At 34.8% G+C, this 18,245-nt stretch overlaps 1 protein-coding gene across 1 annotated transcript; it reads right to left on the bottom strand.

Annotated features, from left to right (window-relative positions):
* Positions 1 to 4,410: 4,410 nt before the first annotated feature.
* elovl4b (ELOVL fatty acid elongase 4b) lies at positions 4,411 to 17,994 on the bottom strand. The gene is made up of 7 exons (XM_073822600.1): positions 17,763 to 17,994; positions 13,448 to 13,538; positions 13,178 to 13,365; positions 11,489 to 11,569; positions 10,002 to 10,173; positions 8,689 to 8,816; positions 4,411 to 5,905 (listed from the first exon to the last, which is right to left on the bottom strand). The coding sequence occupies exons 2-7, from the start codon at positions 13,512 to 13,514 to the stop codon at positions 5,639 to 5,641; spliced, it is 903 nt and encodes a 300-aa protein (XP_073678701.1). The 5' UTR covers positions 13,515 to 13,538; positions 17,763 to 17,994; the 3' UTR covers positions 4,411 to 5,638.
* Positions 17,995 to 18,245: the final 251 nt, after the last annotated feature.

The following is an 18,245-nucleotide window of genomic DNA, read 5'->3' on the forward strand; positions in this document are numbered from 1 at the left end:
GTTGTCTTCATATATACAGGCCTTTTAATATGTGATTTAATAAATTATAGACTAAACGAATGACAAAACAACAGTTTTCTGAAAAGATTTAGAAAGATGTGAATTCGTATCGTTTAAAAAATTATAATAAGCAGATTCGTGTGTTTGGCACTAAAGTTTATTGACATCCATTACAGTAGGCTTCTTTCTCAGTAGTGAAATGATTTAAGATTTTTCCAGTTATTTACAAGTTTACAGCCTGTCCAAATGAACATATATTAAAATGATTACATTTTGGTGCAGTGCTAATTTAAGATCATTATATCGCGATGCTGTCTTACCTGTTTATGAACTGTGCTCATTTATTTCATGTGTGAGTAAGAGTTGACTTCAGCTCGGGTACCAGGCACTGCTTAGACACGGACGTTTAATATTCATGAGGTGACGTATCAACGGATATAAGGAAGTGTAAGTACCACGTTGTTAAAATACGTTGTTTACCACATTAAGTGCCATATTATGCTATATATATATATAAACATTTAATTTTAAATTTGTATTAAATATACATTTAATTTAACATGTGCAACTTTAGTATTAGTATTGTTATTAAACTGTTGATTTTTTTTGTACATTTTTTTTAGAGGTCAATGTATACAGTCATGTTCCCTTTAAAACCTCAGAAGGAGGAAGACTGCATGCTGCTGAAGTTTGCTGCTTCACAGATGAGCTGGTGAAAATGCAGCGTCATTCCCCCCCACACTATAATGCATGAATAGCTTCGAAAGGTCAGTCTGCAGTTTGTGCTCCCGACAGTCCAGTAATCAAGCTACACTAGAAAATATTTGATGTACAGTGGTGGCCAAAATTATTATAACACTAGTATTTTCACCAGCTAAAAAAATTGTTTTAAGTCAGTTATTTCTAGCCTTTGCACTAGGAACTATCAGTTTACATTTCCAAACAATAATTTTGCCATTAATTGTTAATCCAGTGAGATTTTTGTTTGCACAAGGAGTCTGGAGCAAACTAAGACGTCTCCAAGATGCCCCAAGAGAGCTGAAAAACTATGTGCAAATGCATCTATGGGGCAAAAGCTGTTTTAAATGTAAAGAATGGTCACACCAAATATTGATTTAATTTAGTTAACAGAAGTTAATTGATAAAAAAAAATCTATTTATGACATTATTTTTTGACAGCATCCTTATTTTACAGCATTTTTACACAAGTGCCTAAAACGTTTAACAGTACTGTAGCTTTGCAGGAAGGTTTCTTGAATCTTCTTGGTTCTTCAGGTCTCAGTTTTTTTATATGTGTGTATATATATTGCATATTTAGCAATTGCACTGCAATTTTTAGGCCACGACAAATACAGATTGTATGCTGCTTGCAGTGTCCTTTTCACAAGAAGTTCCCAATGCCAACCAATCTAGTTCAGGGTTATTATAGTTAACTAAAACTAGAACCATAAAGCCAAAAAGTAAATCTCTGGTCACTGGCATGGTGATATCGGTTTGCAATACTGCTTGTGATCACTAGAGAGCGCTGTCTGTCAGTGTACTTGAACTGGAACTAATCCGTGAATAGAAGAAATTACATATCGTATTACATCAAAATAGGATTTGGGTGGAGAATTAGCCCAATATCTATCTATCCTTCTGCACACTGCTTGCTATTTTAATGCAACTCCATGTTCAAAAGTTTATACGAATAGTAGACGATTAAGATTTAATGCACCACTTAGAAACGCATTAGCGTTTCAGTTTTGTGTAGATATGCACACAGACCATGATAGGTGGCCTTTTGAATGAACACAGAGAAGAGCTAATTATCTCAGGGAGTGTTTGTAGTGTATATTATCAGAGGAACAGGTTGAGAGAAAGGTGAAACCACTTTCTGTTAATAGGGCCAGTGGAAATCTCTGGCCTGTTTGCAATCCTCTTACTGACGAACATCCTTGATCAGACGCAGGGAGAGAGAGGGAGAAAGATGAAGATGGGAGCTAGTATGAGTAAAACAAATGCATTTTTTTAGCACAGTTTAGTATCAGTAACTCATTTCAGTTTGGCTATACTATGTAAAAATATTTCTGAATTGGTCAGAGTGGCTTGCCAGAACTTAATGGAGTAAAAAAAGAGATTAGACTGTCCTATTAAACCTAAACAATTGAAATAATGGATTTGGATTACATTTTTACATTCCCTACTTTTTTATTGACATGGATTTTGTTGGCTGGTTTAATAAGTATTAAATTGCATAATTAAAAAAGGAAATGTAAAATAATTTGACTGACTTATTTTTTATATATTAAAACATATATAATTTTAATAACTGTAAGGACATAGGCTACAAAGATCTAAAATATGCACTTTATACAAAATACAAAAATTAATGAGTAAAAAGTATGGTGTTTTGTCTTTGGTAAATAATTAAGACATTTTACTAAATATAAAAGTACATTGTCTTACATTTGAACAGCATTTGCTTTCATGCATAATAGAACTTAACTTTTATTTTCTTATTTTTGGCATACTAAATGGAACACTCTGCAGATATATGCATGTTAAATATGGCTGTTGTCATGTGCAAAGTCATATTTATTGCATCTGGTCTATTTAATAGTTTTAGTTTGATACTAGTATAAGTTTCCCCCACTGTGACCTGAATAACGCTACAAACTCTGACGTGGATATAAGCTCTTTTACAGCGAAAGCCAATTTACAGGCTGATTAGTCCAGATCTGTCTGCCCAACTCCTCAAAGCTCTGGCCTGGGAGCTCCATCGCAGCCGGAGGACACTTAATTAAAGGTCCAGGAAGGAGAGAGATGGAGGCAGAGGGTCTGTGAACTGCTATAATAGTTGGTCAGACCTAGAACTGTCATCCTCTTCTTCTCATAGTAGTCCATTATGAAGCTATATTGCCTTGGATGGTTGCAAGAGAAGAGATTTTGGAATGCTAAGGGTGTTACTAGAGTGTTCTGAAGTAATTCTAATCAGTTAGAAAGGAAACAGAACATCTCTTTTCAAAAGCTGCATGATTTGAGGTGTCCCTAATGTCTATAGCAAATATTTTTAAAGGAGTAGTTCACTTTCAAAACAAAAATGTACAGATAATGTACTCACCCCCTTGTCATCCAAGTTCATGTCTGTCTTTCTTTAGTCGTAAAGAAATAGTTTTTTGTGGGAAACATTTCAGGATTTTTCTCCATATAATGGACTTCTATGGTGCCCCCGAGTTTGAACTTCCAAAATGCAGCTTCAAAAGACTAAATGATCCCAGCCAAGAAAGAAGGGTCTTATTTAGCGAAACGATTGGTTATTTTCTAAAAACATTTACAATTTATATACTTTTTAATCTCTACACAGAGTACACATAGCTAGAAAAGACGAGCATTTGAGGTTAAAAAGTATATAAATTGTAATTTTTTTTTAGGAAATAATCAATCTTTTTGCTAGATAAGACCCTTCTTTCCTCGGCTGTGATTGTTTAGAGCCCTTTGAAGCTGCATTTTGTAAATTCAAGCTCGGGAGCACCATAGAAATCCATTATATGGAGAGAAATCCTGAAATGTTCTCCTCAAAAAACATAATTTCCTTGGTTTCCTTAATTTCCTGAGTACATTATCTGTACATTTTTGTTCTGAAAGTGAACTACTTAAAGTCTAAAGACCTACCTTTATTGCTTGTTGCGTCAAAATACTCCAGCTTGTTAATATCGTATTGATTCTGATTGGCCCAATGTTTTTGTTTTTATCAATGTCAATGTTTTAATCATTCATAAACTGGAAAAACTTAATTCTGAAAGTGATTCCAATGATATTGTTCCTCTGTGTTCGTTATAAAATTATAGTGATTATGAAAACACAAGTTATAATTATCATTTTTCACACCATCCTTGGGCAGTAATTCTTCAAATCTAAGTATGAACTACAGTAACAGTAAAAAAGCCTGTTTCCACCATGGAATAAAAATAAAATTAGATTAAATAAACAGAAAGGTAATTGTGACTTTTACTCTCACAATTTATAATGAGTTTATGTCTCTCAATTCAGATTTATTCAGAAAATTGTCAGATATAAATTCAGAGGAAAGTCAGATTTGTGAGATGTAAACTTGGAATTGCAAAAAAAAAAATGAGTTTATGAACTGAAAAAAGACAGAATTTTGTGTTTATGTCTCACAATTCTGACATGAGTTTATACCTTACAATTTTGTCTTTATTTTTTTTTACATTTCTCACTCTTTCTCATAGAATTGTAAGGAACAAAGGCTGAATTGTGGGAGAAAAAGTTGCAATTACTTTTTAAAAATTATTTTATTCCATTTGAGAAACAGGCTTAATGCTTGAACTAGAAACAAAACAAAAGAAACAAAGTCAATTATAAGAAATTAGCAAACACACATTAAAGAGATTGAGGGAAGACATAAAATGAGGCTGACATCCTGTTTATTTCATTCAGTTCTGTATCAACTGGTTTAATATTGTTTAATATAACAGGAACATTGACATATGTAAGAATCTGTTGTACACAATGTACAGATCACAAACACAGCCTGTGTACTTCCTGTGTGAATTTAAGAGTATTCATACAGAAAATATATAGCCGTTTTTAAACATTTTGCCTACCTTCTTTTTCTATTAACACAGGGAACTTTTTTTCATAAAAGGGAACAAAAAGCAAAATGAATGTAACTGTAATACAATATGACTTGCAAAAATTTAATAAAAAGCTACATGCACAAAGCAACAGAGAGGAATATACATACCTGAACATTAAGGACACCAGTGTGTGTGTTTATGCAGTATATGTGTCTAATTTTACATGTGAAACTACCTGAGTATATAGCCATGACGCCATCATTACTGCACGCAAATCTCAGGAACTTGTTTTGTACAGGAAATTCATTTAAAATGTTGACATTATCTAATGCAAGAGTATAAACCCACCAAATGTACATTGCCACTTTAGTAATCGCCTATTTGTAATAACAGTCACCTGAACCCTTAAACACCACTGTTTCACTACAAATAAAGATTTTAACAGACAATAGTAATAACTGTAAAAAAATAAATAAAAATAAAAACAGAAAGTGGGATTGTGGGATTATCCTAATGTTTTATGGAAGTGATTTAGACTTGCATCTCGAATGACTATTAAATCCATATAATTTTCAGGATTCAACAGTGCCAAGAAAGCTGGCTGCCATCGAGACCAGAGGAAGTGAAGCGTCCAGCTGAACAATTTATGTAAGAATCTTTCACCAGCTGCTTATGCTAAATAAAAACATTCAAGAGAATTAGCTAAGTTCCTGTTTATGTGAAAAAGCGTGTGATTTTGTGGTAAAAACGAATTCAAAACTGTCTATTTACCCCCCGACGATAACTAAACGACTCGAAGTAGTTGGCTATTCTGATTCGGTAAACCATTAGGGACATTTCCGATTATAAAACTGTCACAAGTAGCCTAAACATCTCAAAGGAGATGACTGAGACAGTAATTTCACACAAGATTGGTTGTGTTGGAAATGTCCCTAGTTTGAAATACAGTCAGCAAGTTAACAATAAAAAGACCATTTGTTTTCAGAATTACCAAACAGTCTGTAGCAGTTGAGATTACATGGGTATTTTTGAAACCCATGTGACTCAGTGTTTCTTTTTTAATCATGCTTTCCTTTAACTTTCTTTTGTTTCTTTCCATTTTCCGTGACCTCCGGTGCCTTGCTGGTGCCATTGGAGACGCCGTTAACGGCAGATTTGGTAGACTTGAGGCGTGGCTGGCGGCGGTAGGTCTGGTAGTAGAAATTGGCGAACAGAATGATGAACGTGACGGCGTAGCCAATCAGAGCCCACTGCATCCAGGCCGGGAATGGACAGCCCGTGTAGAGAGAATGAGCGGCATGGCCAATGGTGACGTGGAACTGGATCTGGACACAAGAAAACAAGTATGTAAAAGAAAATCTGCAACTTATTACAAACTATCACTTGTGAAGACTTCTTTGAGTGCTTCAAGTAGTCTCGAAAAACTTAACGGAGCAGTTCACTTCCCGAACAAAAATTTACAGATAATTTACTCACTCCCTTGTCATCCAAGATGTTCATGTCTTTCTTTCCTCAGTCATAAATAACTTGTGTTTTTTGAGGAAAACATTTCAGGATTTCTCTCCATATAGTGGACCTCTATGGTGCCCCTGAGTTTGAACTTCCAACATGCAGTTTAAATGCAGCTTTAAAAGGCTCTAAATGATCCCAGCCGAGGAAGAAGGGTCTTATCTAGCGAAACGATCTGTTATTTTCTAAAAAAAAAATAGATAAAAATTGTAATTTATATACATGACAGTTAGTGAATTTTCTCCTGTAAATTCAAAATTGCCCTACATCGCTGTATTACCTTTTTTTTTTAAAGGGCGTTTGATCTTCTGTTCACTTTGTAAACACTGGGTCGGTACTTCTGCAGCGATTTAGGACTATTTTGAAGTTGGAGGAGAAAATGCGATGAGAGTTTTTCGACCTACCCTAACAGTCTTGAACAGGAATACACAGAGTTCATGCAGAGCTAGACAAGTCAAGCATTTGAGTTTAAAAAGTACATTTTTAAGAAAATAACCAATTGTTTTGCTAGATAAGACCCTACCTTCTCAGCTGGGATCGTTAAGAGCTCTTTGAAACTGCATTTAAACTGGTTTTTCGAAGTTCAAACTCACGGGCACCGTAGAAATCCACTACATGGAGAGAAATCCTGAAATATTTTCCTCAAAAAACATAATTTCTTTACGATTGAAAACAGAAAGACGAACATCTTGGATGACAAGGGGGTGAGTAGATTTTTATTTTGGAAGTGAACTACTTTAAAGTTGAGATACTGTAACAAAATTACCTCAATAGTTTATGCACAGTGATTCACCGTATTCAGCCATTGAATATTTTTCAATTATTTGGTAAATGGCCTAAGATTCTGTAAGATTTTCTTTAAATAAACATGTTGGTTCTTAATTATTTAAAAAAAGTAAAATGGACACAACTGTAACTGGATTAAATGGATCTCAAATGGATCTCAAATGTTCCTCCCATTGTCCAAAAATGTGTGGAATAATCTGACATCTAATGCTACCACCTCCACCCTAACACATCCCTGCATTCCATCCTATCACCTATAGCACAACTGTACATACATATTTATTTGTCAATTTATTTTTTTACAAATTATTATTATTATTTTCTATTTTTATTTTTGGTCTATTTATGCTTACATATGTGTAATTTTTCTTATTCTCTTATTTTTATTGGCTGTGCGTCTCTGTGTACTGGAAGCTAATAACACTGAAACAAATTCCTTGTATGCGCAAGCATACTTGGCAATAAAGCTCATTCTGATTCTGATTCTGGATTAACTATTTACACTAGGGCTGGGTTTTGACACAAATTTCACGTGTCGATGGATTCTGTTCTGATTCACAAGCTTGTGATTCATTTTGATTCGATTTCTGATTTGATATATATTTATATATGTCAGGTACAGTACATGCCAATTTTTTTAGTTTAAGGGCTCAGTCTTTCAGGATTCAACAGTGTCAAGAAAGCTGGCTGCTTATACTAAATAAAAACATTCAAGAGAATTAGCCAAGTTCCTGTTTATGTAAAAAAGCATGTGATTTTGTGGTAAAAACAAGTTCAAAACTGTCTATTCTTCATCCGATGATAGCTAAACGACTCAAAGTAGTTGGCTATTTTGATTCGGCAAACCATAAAAATGGGGTTTTGACACAAATTTCATGATTCAATTCTGATTCACAAGCTTGTGATGCATTTTGATTCGATTACAGATTCAGTTTATAGTTATAAATATATCAAGTACAGTACATTCAAAAAATTTTCAAGACAAAAAATATAAACATTTAAATGGTCACAGTCATAAAAACTTGACAGATTTATTTAAACAAATTAAACACTGAAGAAGAGTAAAAATTATAATAAATGTTTTATGGTGCATATATTTGAGAATGAGAATCAATTAAAATCAAGAAATCAATTTATTTTTTTTAACCAGCCCTAATTTACACTGTAGTTGACTCATGACATTAAATCACCAGATTGTACATTTACAGACTCAAGAATTGTATTTAAGAGAGAATGAATACTTAATTTATTAAAATAATGCATATAATAGTAATTATAGCTGATGATTACATTCCAGAATCATTACAGATCATTTTTAAATCCTTCCTCAGCTTATATACCTTATTTACCTAGATTTACTTTTATTGGAAATGTAATTTTTTGTATGAAATCTGCCACGAAATTAAATTTTTTTTAAAGGTAATTGTGACATTTTATCTCACAATTCTAACTTTTCTCAGAATTGCTAAATGTAAAGTCAAATGCGAGATATAAATGAGCAATTCTGAGGAAAAAAGTCAAAATGGCAAAATATGAACTCGTAATTCTGAGATGAGAAATCTGAACTGTGAGATGTAAAATATCAATTGCAAGAAAAAACTCTTTATTCTACGTATCTTGAGATAAAAAGTCACAATTACCTTAAATAAAAAAAGAGAAAAGAATTCTAAAAAGTCATAACTTTGAGAGAAAAAGTCACAATTAACTTTTTACTTTTTAATTCCATGGCTGAAAATGGCTTAGTTCCTTGAACTAATAAGCAATCCAATTCAGTTTGGTAGATGATCAAGAGGGATGTAAAGTGTTTATTTACCATCTGAATAATAGTGAGGTATTTCTTCCACCACAGGTACTTCTGGATCTTTGGTCCAAACGCTGCCAAGCCGTAGTAGCCGTACATCAGCACATGAATGCCTGAGTTAATCGTAGCGCCAAAGAAAGCTGTGAAGAGGGAAGGAAATTTAGTTGGATATAACATCAAAAATATGTTGGTCCAGCAAAATATTGTTTGAGTTTTAGGATTGTTAAGAAATGGTAAGATCATGGTGTTATTTTTGGGACAATGGGGCTGTTTCACATTCATGTGGAAATTTTTATAAGTCACAGATCACTTCAGCTCCAGTTTCATGAATGAAGCAAATTGCTTTATGATGCCATTCGGTTCATGCTTTATTGCTTCAGCGAACACTATTAAACATCAAGCACTGAATATGAAATGTCCTGGAAGTGAGACCAACATTTGTTCAGACACCAGATTACAACATCCAGTCACCCATTTCAGAACATTATCCTTTGTTCACCCTTTCCTCCTTATTAACCTCCTCACCATCTGTACCCTTCCAAACCCTTTGACCCCTTCCACATCCCCCTAAGCTCTGCTAACCCTTTACCTCTTTCCTGAGATCTCCTCATCCTTCTTGTTTTTGGTTCTTTTCTTGTTCAAGCCTCAAAATGCACAACAATTATAAAGTGGAGTTCTTGAAAATGGTTCGCAACCTCTACATTGCTAATCTACAACTTAATTTCTCTTAAACTCATAAAATGTATACTTTGGTTGCAAATCAAAGGGTTAGTTCACCCAAACATGAGAATTGTCATCATACACTCAACCTTAAATTGTTTCAAACCTGTATGAGTTTTTTTGTTCTGTTAAACAGAAAAGAAGATATTTTAGAAAAATCTTGGTCCTCATTGAATTCCATAGTATGGAGAAAAAAAATACTATGGAAGTCATTAGCGAATAGAACCCCACCTTCAAGTAATGAGAGAATTTTCATTTTTGGGTAAACTACCCCTTTAAGTAGCTTTTGATTAAAGCTTGAAAAACACAAAAACATGACGTCCAAATGATAAACGGACTTTAGAACAGACTTTAAAATGTTCATTTATACAATATATTTTGGCCTCATTTTGGGGTTAGGCTTAATATAGGCTTAGCCTTATGTTAGCTTTAGGACTTCAGGCTTAGGCGTTGGTCTAGTCTATAATAATCACTAGTGGCTTAATTTGACAACAATAGAGGTGTGTTTAGGTCTGCTAAATCAATAGGTAGGTGTGTGTGTGTGTGTGTGTGTGTGTGTGTGTGTGTGTGTGTGTGTGTGTGTGTGTGTGTGTGTTTCCACTCACATTGTCCGCCAGGAACCCACTTGATGCCGATCCACCACAGGATGAACATTGTGCAGTGGTGATAGACGTGCAGGAAGCTGACCTGATTAAACTTCTTCCTCATGATGAAGAACACTGTGTCTAGAAACTCCACCCCCTTAGAGATGTAGTACCACCACAGGGCCGACGCTATCTGCAGAAACACCACAGTATCAGTGACTGAAATCTATCTATCTATCTATCTGATCAGTTCTTTCTTTCTTTCTTTATTTCTTTCTTTCTTTCTTTCTTTCTTTCTTTCTTTCTTTCTATCTTTCTTTCTTTCTTTCTTTCCATCCATCCATCCATCCATGTATCCTTCTGTCAATCAGTCTATCATTTGTTCCATCAATTTCTCTATGATCTTTCTTTCTTTCTCTCTCTGTTTCTTTCTTTCTTTCCACTCATCTATCTATCTATCTATCTATCTCAAGAACTCTGAGTTAAACTGTGTCAGAACAAATTCATCTTGATAATCACAAATTAATCACAGTCAAACCAAAATTTATTCAGACACCTTCAACATTTCTCACATTATCAGTTTAATCGCTATAGTTTAGGAAATGGTAATAAAGTATGACAAGAACTCAAGAGATAAACCATGTCAGAACAAATTAACCTTTACGCAGTGTCTATTTACACTAAGTGCAAATAGCACTCCTTGTTGACAGAAGCTATTTACACTAACTTCAACCACCATTGTGTGATTGGGATAGTCAACACTACAAAAGATTGATATTTATTGTTAGCTACAGTGGCGCAGAGGATAAAAAGCCTCTATTGCTATTTACACTTAGTGCAAGTAGCTGCTGACTAATCTTTATAATGTCAGATAACTTTGATAGAAAGGTATGTAACAACATGGTCAGGTCAAAGTGACAAATCAAATTTTTGGTCCAGATAGATATGTCTATCTATCTGTCTATCTGTCAGTCGTTTTATTTGGATCAGTTCTTTCTTTCTTTCTTTCTTTCTTTCTGTGAATTCCTATAACTATTAAAGCCTTGATCAGTTTGTATTGAAATTCAATTAATTTGTTCTTTAAGTATATTGGTAGCAAGAACCATGAGAATGGAGGTGTGGCCTACAGGTGGGGAGACTCCTGACCTCATCACTGTCCTCACGTCACCAGGGAAACCAAGCCTGCCAATGAGGGTGAGGATGCATGCCAAGACAGCATGAGGGAACTCTAACCGACGTCAGTGAAAGCGAATCCAGGTATTCTGCATTCCGGCCTCCTGATTACAGTAAAGCCTCGCTCTCAGAAAGCTCTACTCAACTTTCTCCCTGTTTCTTACAGCTGGTAAATACCTTCAGAGTGCTACAAGATCATGGCTTAAATCTGGATGTGTTTTGATTGGGATAGTCTATATATAATTAGCTTTTCATAAAAACAATAGCAGACTATGAGTCTATGGTACACCCTCATTCAAGTAAACTTGTTTAAGGGAAGATAGTGTATTTCTTACCCTGACTTCATTAACATCATTGGAGTAGTTCACGGGCTGGCAGAGGTAGCTGTATCCGGCCGCTCTGGAGCCCAGAAGCAGCTACAGGGAAAATCATATTATTCATTATTATTCATTTGCACTCAAGAAACTGTTAAAGGAGTAGTTCACTTCCAGAACATAAATTTACAGATAATGCACAAACCCCCTTGTCATCCAAGATGTTCATGTCTTTCTATCTTCAGTCGTAAAGAAATTGTTTTTTGAAGAAAATATTTCAGGATTTCTCTTCATATAGTGGACTTCTATGGTGCCCCCGAGTTTGAACTTCGAAAAACCAGTTTTAATGCAGTTTTAAAGGGCTCTCCCAGCTGAGGAAGGGTCTTATCTAGCGAAATGATTGGTTATTTTCTAAAAAAAAAAATAGTACACTTTTTTTTGTTTTTACACGCTTGTCTTGTCTAGCTCTGCGTGAACTGTGTATTTCGATTCAAGACAGTTCTTAAAAGTAGACAGTAGTTCGAAAAACTCTCATCTCATTTTCTCCTCCAACTTCAAAATTGTCCTACATCACTGCAGAAATTTCGACCCAGTATTTACAAAGTGAACATGCAAAGAAGATCCAACGTCCTGTACAAAAAAGGTAAAACAGCGATGTAGGGCGATTTTGAAGTTACCTAAATAAATAAACCTAAATAAATTGCAATTTTCTTTTAGAAAATAACCGATTCTTTGGCTAGATAAGACCCTTCTTCCTCGACTGGTATAATTTAGAGCCCTTTGAAGCTGCATTTTGGAAGTTCAAACTCAGGGGCACCATAGAAATCCATTATATGGAGAGAAATCCTGAAATGTTTTCCTCAAAAACTTAAGTTCTTTACGACTGAAGAAAGAAAAATATGAACATCTTGGATGACAAGGGGGTGAGTAAATTTTTGTTCTGAAAGTGAACTCCTCCTTTAATGTTCACAAAAGATTAATTTGGCACAGTTTATTCCCTAAGTCCATTCATAGCATTTTTTGTTGTTGCATGTAAGAATTCGACTTTCAAAATAAGCACCAGAGCAAGCAACACAACTCTCTGTGTTAGAAGTCAAATATGTCACAATTTTTAATAGAATCTGTAATCTAGTGCCAAATGTCTGTGACCTGTCTGCAGTCTGTCTATTGTACAATATTACACATGTTGGGCTGAAATCACTGTATTACTATTTTTGCACACAGTGAGCACTTCAAGCACAAATAAATATAAACCTTTCAATGGCAAAATTATATTGCATATATATATATATATATATATATATATATATATATATATATATATATATATATATATATATGTATATGTAGTTCAATTTAATTTTAGTTAGCAAAAATCTAAAAAATATTTTTTTAAATCTGAAAATACTTTTTCGAACAATTTTGTAAATTACTTTTAGTAAATTACTTTTTTTTTTGCAACAGAAAAATCAGGACAGTGATTTCAGTCTTTTACAGTGTTAAGTAGGAAAACCATGCAAGTTAATGCACAATGCAGATCATTTTACTGTACATTCAACAATGTTGTAATACTACTGTATTTAGGATACTACCATTTGACAAACATATCACACCAATAGTACTTTCTGTTGCCATGATACTTCCATGCAACTCTGTTGGTTGAGGCCCCTGATTGGTTCAAATATATTGACACAAAGAAGATCAACAGACCTCTTTGCAGATGTAGAAATTAAGCAGCACCATGCTGAAGTTGTACACAATGAGGGTTTTTCTGAGCTGAAAAGGCTCCCGGTTCTGCATGTAAAGGGGTCCGGCCCAGAGGAAGAGTAGGTAGAGAACACTGATCCCCAAGGTGGGGAGCGGAGATGACATCATCGGCCATTCCTCCACGCGCTTATCTGAGATTTAAACACATTAAACCCAATTAAATATTTTATACTTAAACTATATAAAAACATACAAATGTAAAAAGATTCTCACCTGCTATGGTAAGGCTCCATTTATAAAACTCTACAGAGTCATTCATAAAGTGAATGACTGTCTCCATGGCTCTAGTTCTAAGATGATTATCCTGTGAAGGAACAAACAGAATAGAAGCTCGTCTTAGACGTTTCCTTGCATAATATGAAATGAATTCCTTCAGGACAGTCGGTCAGACCAATACGATGATCATTTCACAAGACATTAGATTTTGATTGCTCGTCACATTGTGCCACATAAATGTACTGTAATGAGATTCTGTTACACAACAACTGAGCTCAAATGTAGGATGTAGGTAACAGCACGCTAAAAGATATCATTTTGTGTTTTTTCCAGATTTAATGCACCAACATGAACAGAAGAGTACTGTAAGTCTATGACTGAGTGTCACAATTTCAACGCAGCAAATTGCAACTGAACACATTCCACACCTGAGTGCCAGGTAAGCAGAATTAATATAAGTCACAGTCCACCAGTGTCATTACATAATCAGCCTGTCTTCCACGGCTCTGCTGACACCTGTGCATTATTTAGCGGCCCTATCATTTTGCACTGAGGCAAACAGAAGGAAAACAGGACAGCTGCATACGGTCCTGAATATAACACACAAGCAAAAGGGTAAAATTTACAAGCAAAGCAGGGAGAGAATAAGCTTTGCTAAAAATACTATCTGTAGGGGTTACATCAGGTTAAACTTGAGTGAAATCTTTAAGAGCTTTGTGGGAGAAAATAGTCACAAATTAACGCTAATTATGCATATGCCTGTATGTAGTGTTCCCCAAAAAATATTTGCACACTTTAAAATCTCAGTATCGTTGCATTTTCATCCTTTTTGCTCAATGTCTTGGAATCAGCTGGTGTTTTGGTTATTTTTAAGTGGATCTATGAAGTCGGCTTTTTGACACCAATGTAATTCATCACATTCAATATGTTACATTGACTGCAAACAAACATAAAGTCATGCAATAATTGCATCTTGATTTTCAGTATAGGGGAGACCAGGGCTAGTTGTCACAAAGTACCAATAAATATAAGCTTTTTAGTCAAAAATATATATGTGTGCTCAGTGTTTTATAAGCTTGTTTATAATTAAAAACTTAATTTTTATTTTTTAAATGATTTCTGTCTTCTAAACTAAAATCCCGATATCTTAATTTTGCTAAATCTAACAAGTGTACATAATAAAAACACACTAGACTGCATTCAGATAAGAGTTAACTATATAACAAAGGCAGATTTTAACTAAAGGTTGAACTGTGTTCTCAGGACAAGAGTGTTTTTCAGGTTGGTTCAGGTCATCTTATTTATATTGAGGCAAGCTGTCATGTTGTTCTTTTACACAATATTTTTATATTTTTGTCTTTTCTTATATTTCTTAATTGTTTTACAGCTAAAAAGTCAGTAATTGGCTGTTTAATAGAAGTTTGTGCATATAGAATTTGGAAAAAAATAAACCTACACAGAAAAAATATCACTAGCCCTGGTTTCCTCAATACACTCTCAGAAGAAAAAAGCTACAAAAGCTATCACTGGGGTGGTAACCTTTCAAAAGGTACACATTTGTACCTTATTTGCTCTTAATGGGTGTATATTTTTGCTCTTTTAGGAATTGTTTTTGCATTTTATTCTTGTTTTACAGCTAAAAATTCAACAATTGGCTGTTTAATGGCAGTTTGTACCCCATATAGTTTGACAACATGCCCTGTAGCTGTTTTAAATTAACCTTTTTTTTCTGGACAATAACATTGGAAATGTTTAATATATATTTTTACTTATGACTTTAAAGTTTGTGCATGTATAATTTGGAAAAAATAAGCCTACACAGAAAAATATCACTAGCCCTGGTTTCCTCAATACACTCTCGGAAGAAAAAAACAAAAGCTATCACCGGGATGGTACCCTTTTAAAAGGTACACATGTGTACCTTATATGCCACAAACGGGTGCATATTATTGCTCTTTTAAGAATTGTTCTTGCATTTCTTTCTTGTTTTATAGTTTAAAAGTCAATAATTGGCTGTTTAATGGCAGTTTGTACCCCATATAGTGTCACAGCATGCCCAGCTATTGTGTTAAATAAACCTTTTTTTTCTGGACAATAACATTGGAAATGTTTAATATTAGTTTTTACTTATGACTTTAAAGTTTGTGCAAATAAAATTTGGAAAAAATAAACCTACACAGACAAATATCACTAGCCCTGGGTTCCTCAATACAGTCTCAGAAGACAAAAAAAGGTACAAAAGCTCCTACTGGGGTGCCTTTCAAAAGATCACATCTGTACCTTATTTGACCCTAACGGGTGCATATTTTTGCTCTTTTAAGAAATGTTTTTGCATTTCTTTCTTGTTTTACAGCTGAAAAGTCAATAATTGGCTGTTTAATGGCAGTTTGTACCCCATATTGTGTGACACCATGCCCTGTAGCTGTGTTAAACCTTTTTTTCTGTCCATTTACATCTGAAATGTTCAGCAGATTTGTTTTACTTATGACTTTAAAGTTTGTGCATATAGAATTTGGAAAAAATAAACCTACACAGACAAATATCACTAGCCCTGGGTTCCTCAATACAGTCTCAGAAGACAAAAAAAGGTCCAAAAGCTACCACTGGGGTGCCTTTCAAAAGGTCACATCTGTACCTTTTTTGACCCTAACGGGTGCATATTTTTGCTCTTTTAAGAAATGTTTTTGCATTTCTTAGTTGTTTTACATGCAGCTGAAAAGTCAATAATTGGCTGTTTAATGGCCGTTTGTACCCCATATAGTGTCACAGAATGCCCAGCTATTGTGTTAAATAAACCTTTTTTTCTGGACAGTAACATTGGAAATGTTCAATAGATGTTTTTTACTTATGACTTTAAAGTTTGTGCATATAGAATTTGACAAAAAGAAACCTACACAGAGAAATAGCACTAGCCTTGGTTTCCTCAATACACTCTCGAGAAAAAAGGTGCAAAAAAGCTGCTACTGAGGTGGTAACCTTTCAAAAGGTACACATTTGTACCTTATTTGACCCCTAAAGGATGCATATATGTACTTTAAAGGTGCATATTAATGGTACATATTTGTACTTTTACTCAAAATAGTACTGCCCCCAACAACAGCATTTGGGCCTTTTTTCTGAGAATGTATGTCGTTCTATATATATATTGATATTTTTTATCTAATGCAATAATGTTCAGACAATTTAAAGTGTAGACCGAGTATGCAAATGTGTTTTGAGGCCACTTAACATGTGCAAAGATGGTATAGGCATAGATGATTTTGCACTATAAAACGGAAGAGATGTAGCTCTGGTAAAATAAACATGTCGGCGCGCAGTGCAAAGTTCCTGTGCATCCCCGCTGAAGACAAAAGCCTCCGTGCGCGTGTGTCAGCAGGTTTCACCAGCATTTGTCAGTCAGGCTTTAATTCCTTTTGATCTACGAGCTTAAAGTGTAAGTACAAATGCCCATCGACCCACATCTGAGGCCGCAGCACTCAGAGGGATGATCGCCATGAAGGTTATCACCACCAGATGCTCTAACTACAAGCGACTGAGGTCTAAAACTTTCCCAGAAACAAACAAACAAAAAAAAAAAAACATAAGTTGCAACTGTCCATAGATCTGTGACAGTCAATTGATATGAGCAAACAAACTAAGCATATACTATGAAGTTAGACGAAGAATAAAATAAACATGCACAGAATAAAATCAAGTTGAATTCACCCTGTAAAAATGTATCGTCCTAATATTGAAAATTGGTTTTTATTTGCATTTATGCACTTAGCAGATGTTTTGTAACATGGCATTAAAGTACACATTTACATTTTATCAGTTCTTTCCCTAGGAATCAAATCCATGACTTTGATGCTGCTATTACTATGCCTAATTAATACATAATATATTGTTTATTAATCTGATTGCATCAGGTTACACCAGTAGAAGTTGTTTTAAGAGTTTGCATCAGGTAGAAATCGCTTCTTAAAGTAACTTCTTATCAAGAACCTTACAGTTTCCTTAGATCAGGATACATGGTTTGCTAAAGAACTAGTAGCAACATGAAAAAGGTGTTTCACCTTTCAAATATTCTCCTATATCAAGCTCTAACTCCGTTAATTTAAACCTAAAGAGAAACGCACAGGCTTTCAACAAGCGCTACTGAATGATTCCGTTAGGGAACATGGCTAATCTCCGTTAAAGCGATTTAACTGGATCTGACATTTTGCAGTAAACTGTCATTTGCATTGAAATGCATGCACATTTCCAAGTCCAAATATGTCTATTTTGAAGTCTGGTACTGATACAGAAAGATACACTCTTGCCACAGTCTTACCTTGCGAGCGTGTGCCTATGCCGACATCAGGTGCGGTGCAGCCCAGGTAAAATATGCGCGTAAATAAATGTCTGGATTTAAATCTACAGCGTGCGTTTAAACACATCAACCCCGCAGGTTTGGCAATTATAACGCGAAGGCAAACAGAATGTAACTAACGGGACTGGAGCATATGAGGCAAACGCATCTGATCAGAGTGTCTGAGACTGACTGGACACCGGTCTGTCCGGCATTGAGCATGCGCAGTCGCGCCATGTGGGGCTCATGCCGGTGCGCTCGGATAACTCCTTTGTTTAGGCGTTAAAGCGTAAATCTTATCCGGCCGGTGTCAATAGATGCATGAGCAGCACTTATCTTATCATAAATATTATCTGTTTGGGAAAAAAAATATTTCGGGTGCATATTTTTTAACTTACTGAAAATTTTTAATAAAGTACATGTTTTATCAAAGTTTGAGCAGTGTTGTAGTATTCAATTATGTAG

Source organism: Garra rufa, chromosome 18 (genome assembly GCF_049309525.1).
Source record: "Garra rufa chromosome 18, GarRuf1.0, whole genome shotgun sequence".
Classification (NCBI taxonomy): domain Eukaryota; kingdom Metazoa; phylum Chordata; class Actinopteri; order Cypriniformes; family Cyprinidae; genus Garra; species Garra rufa.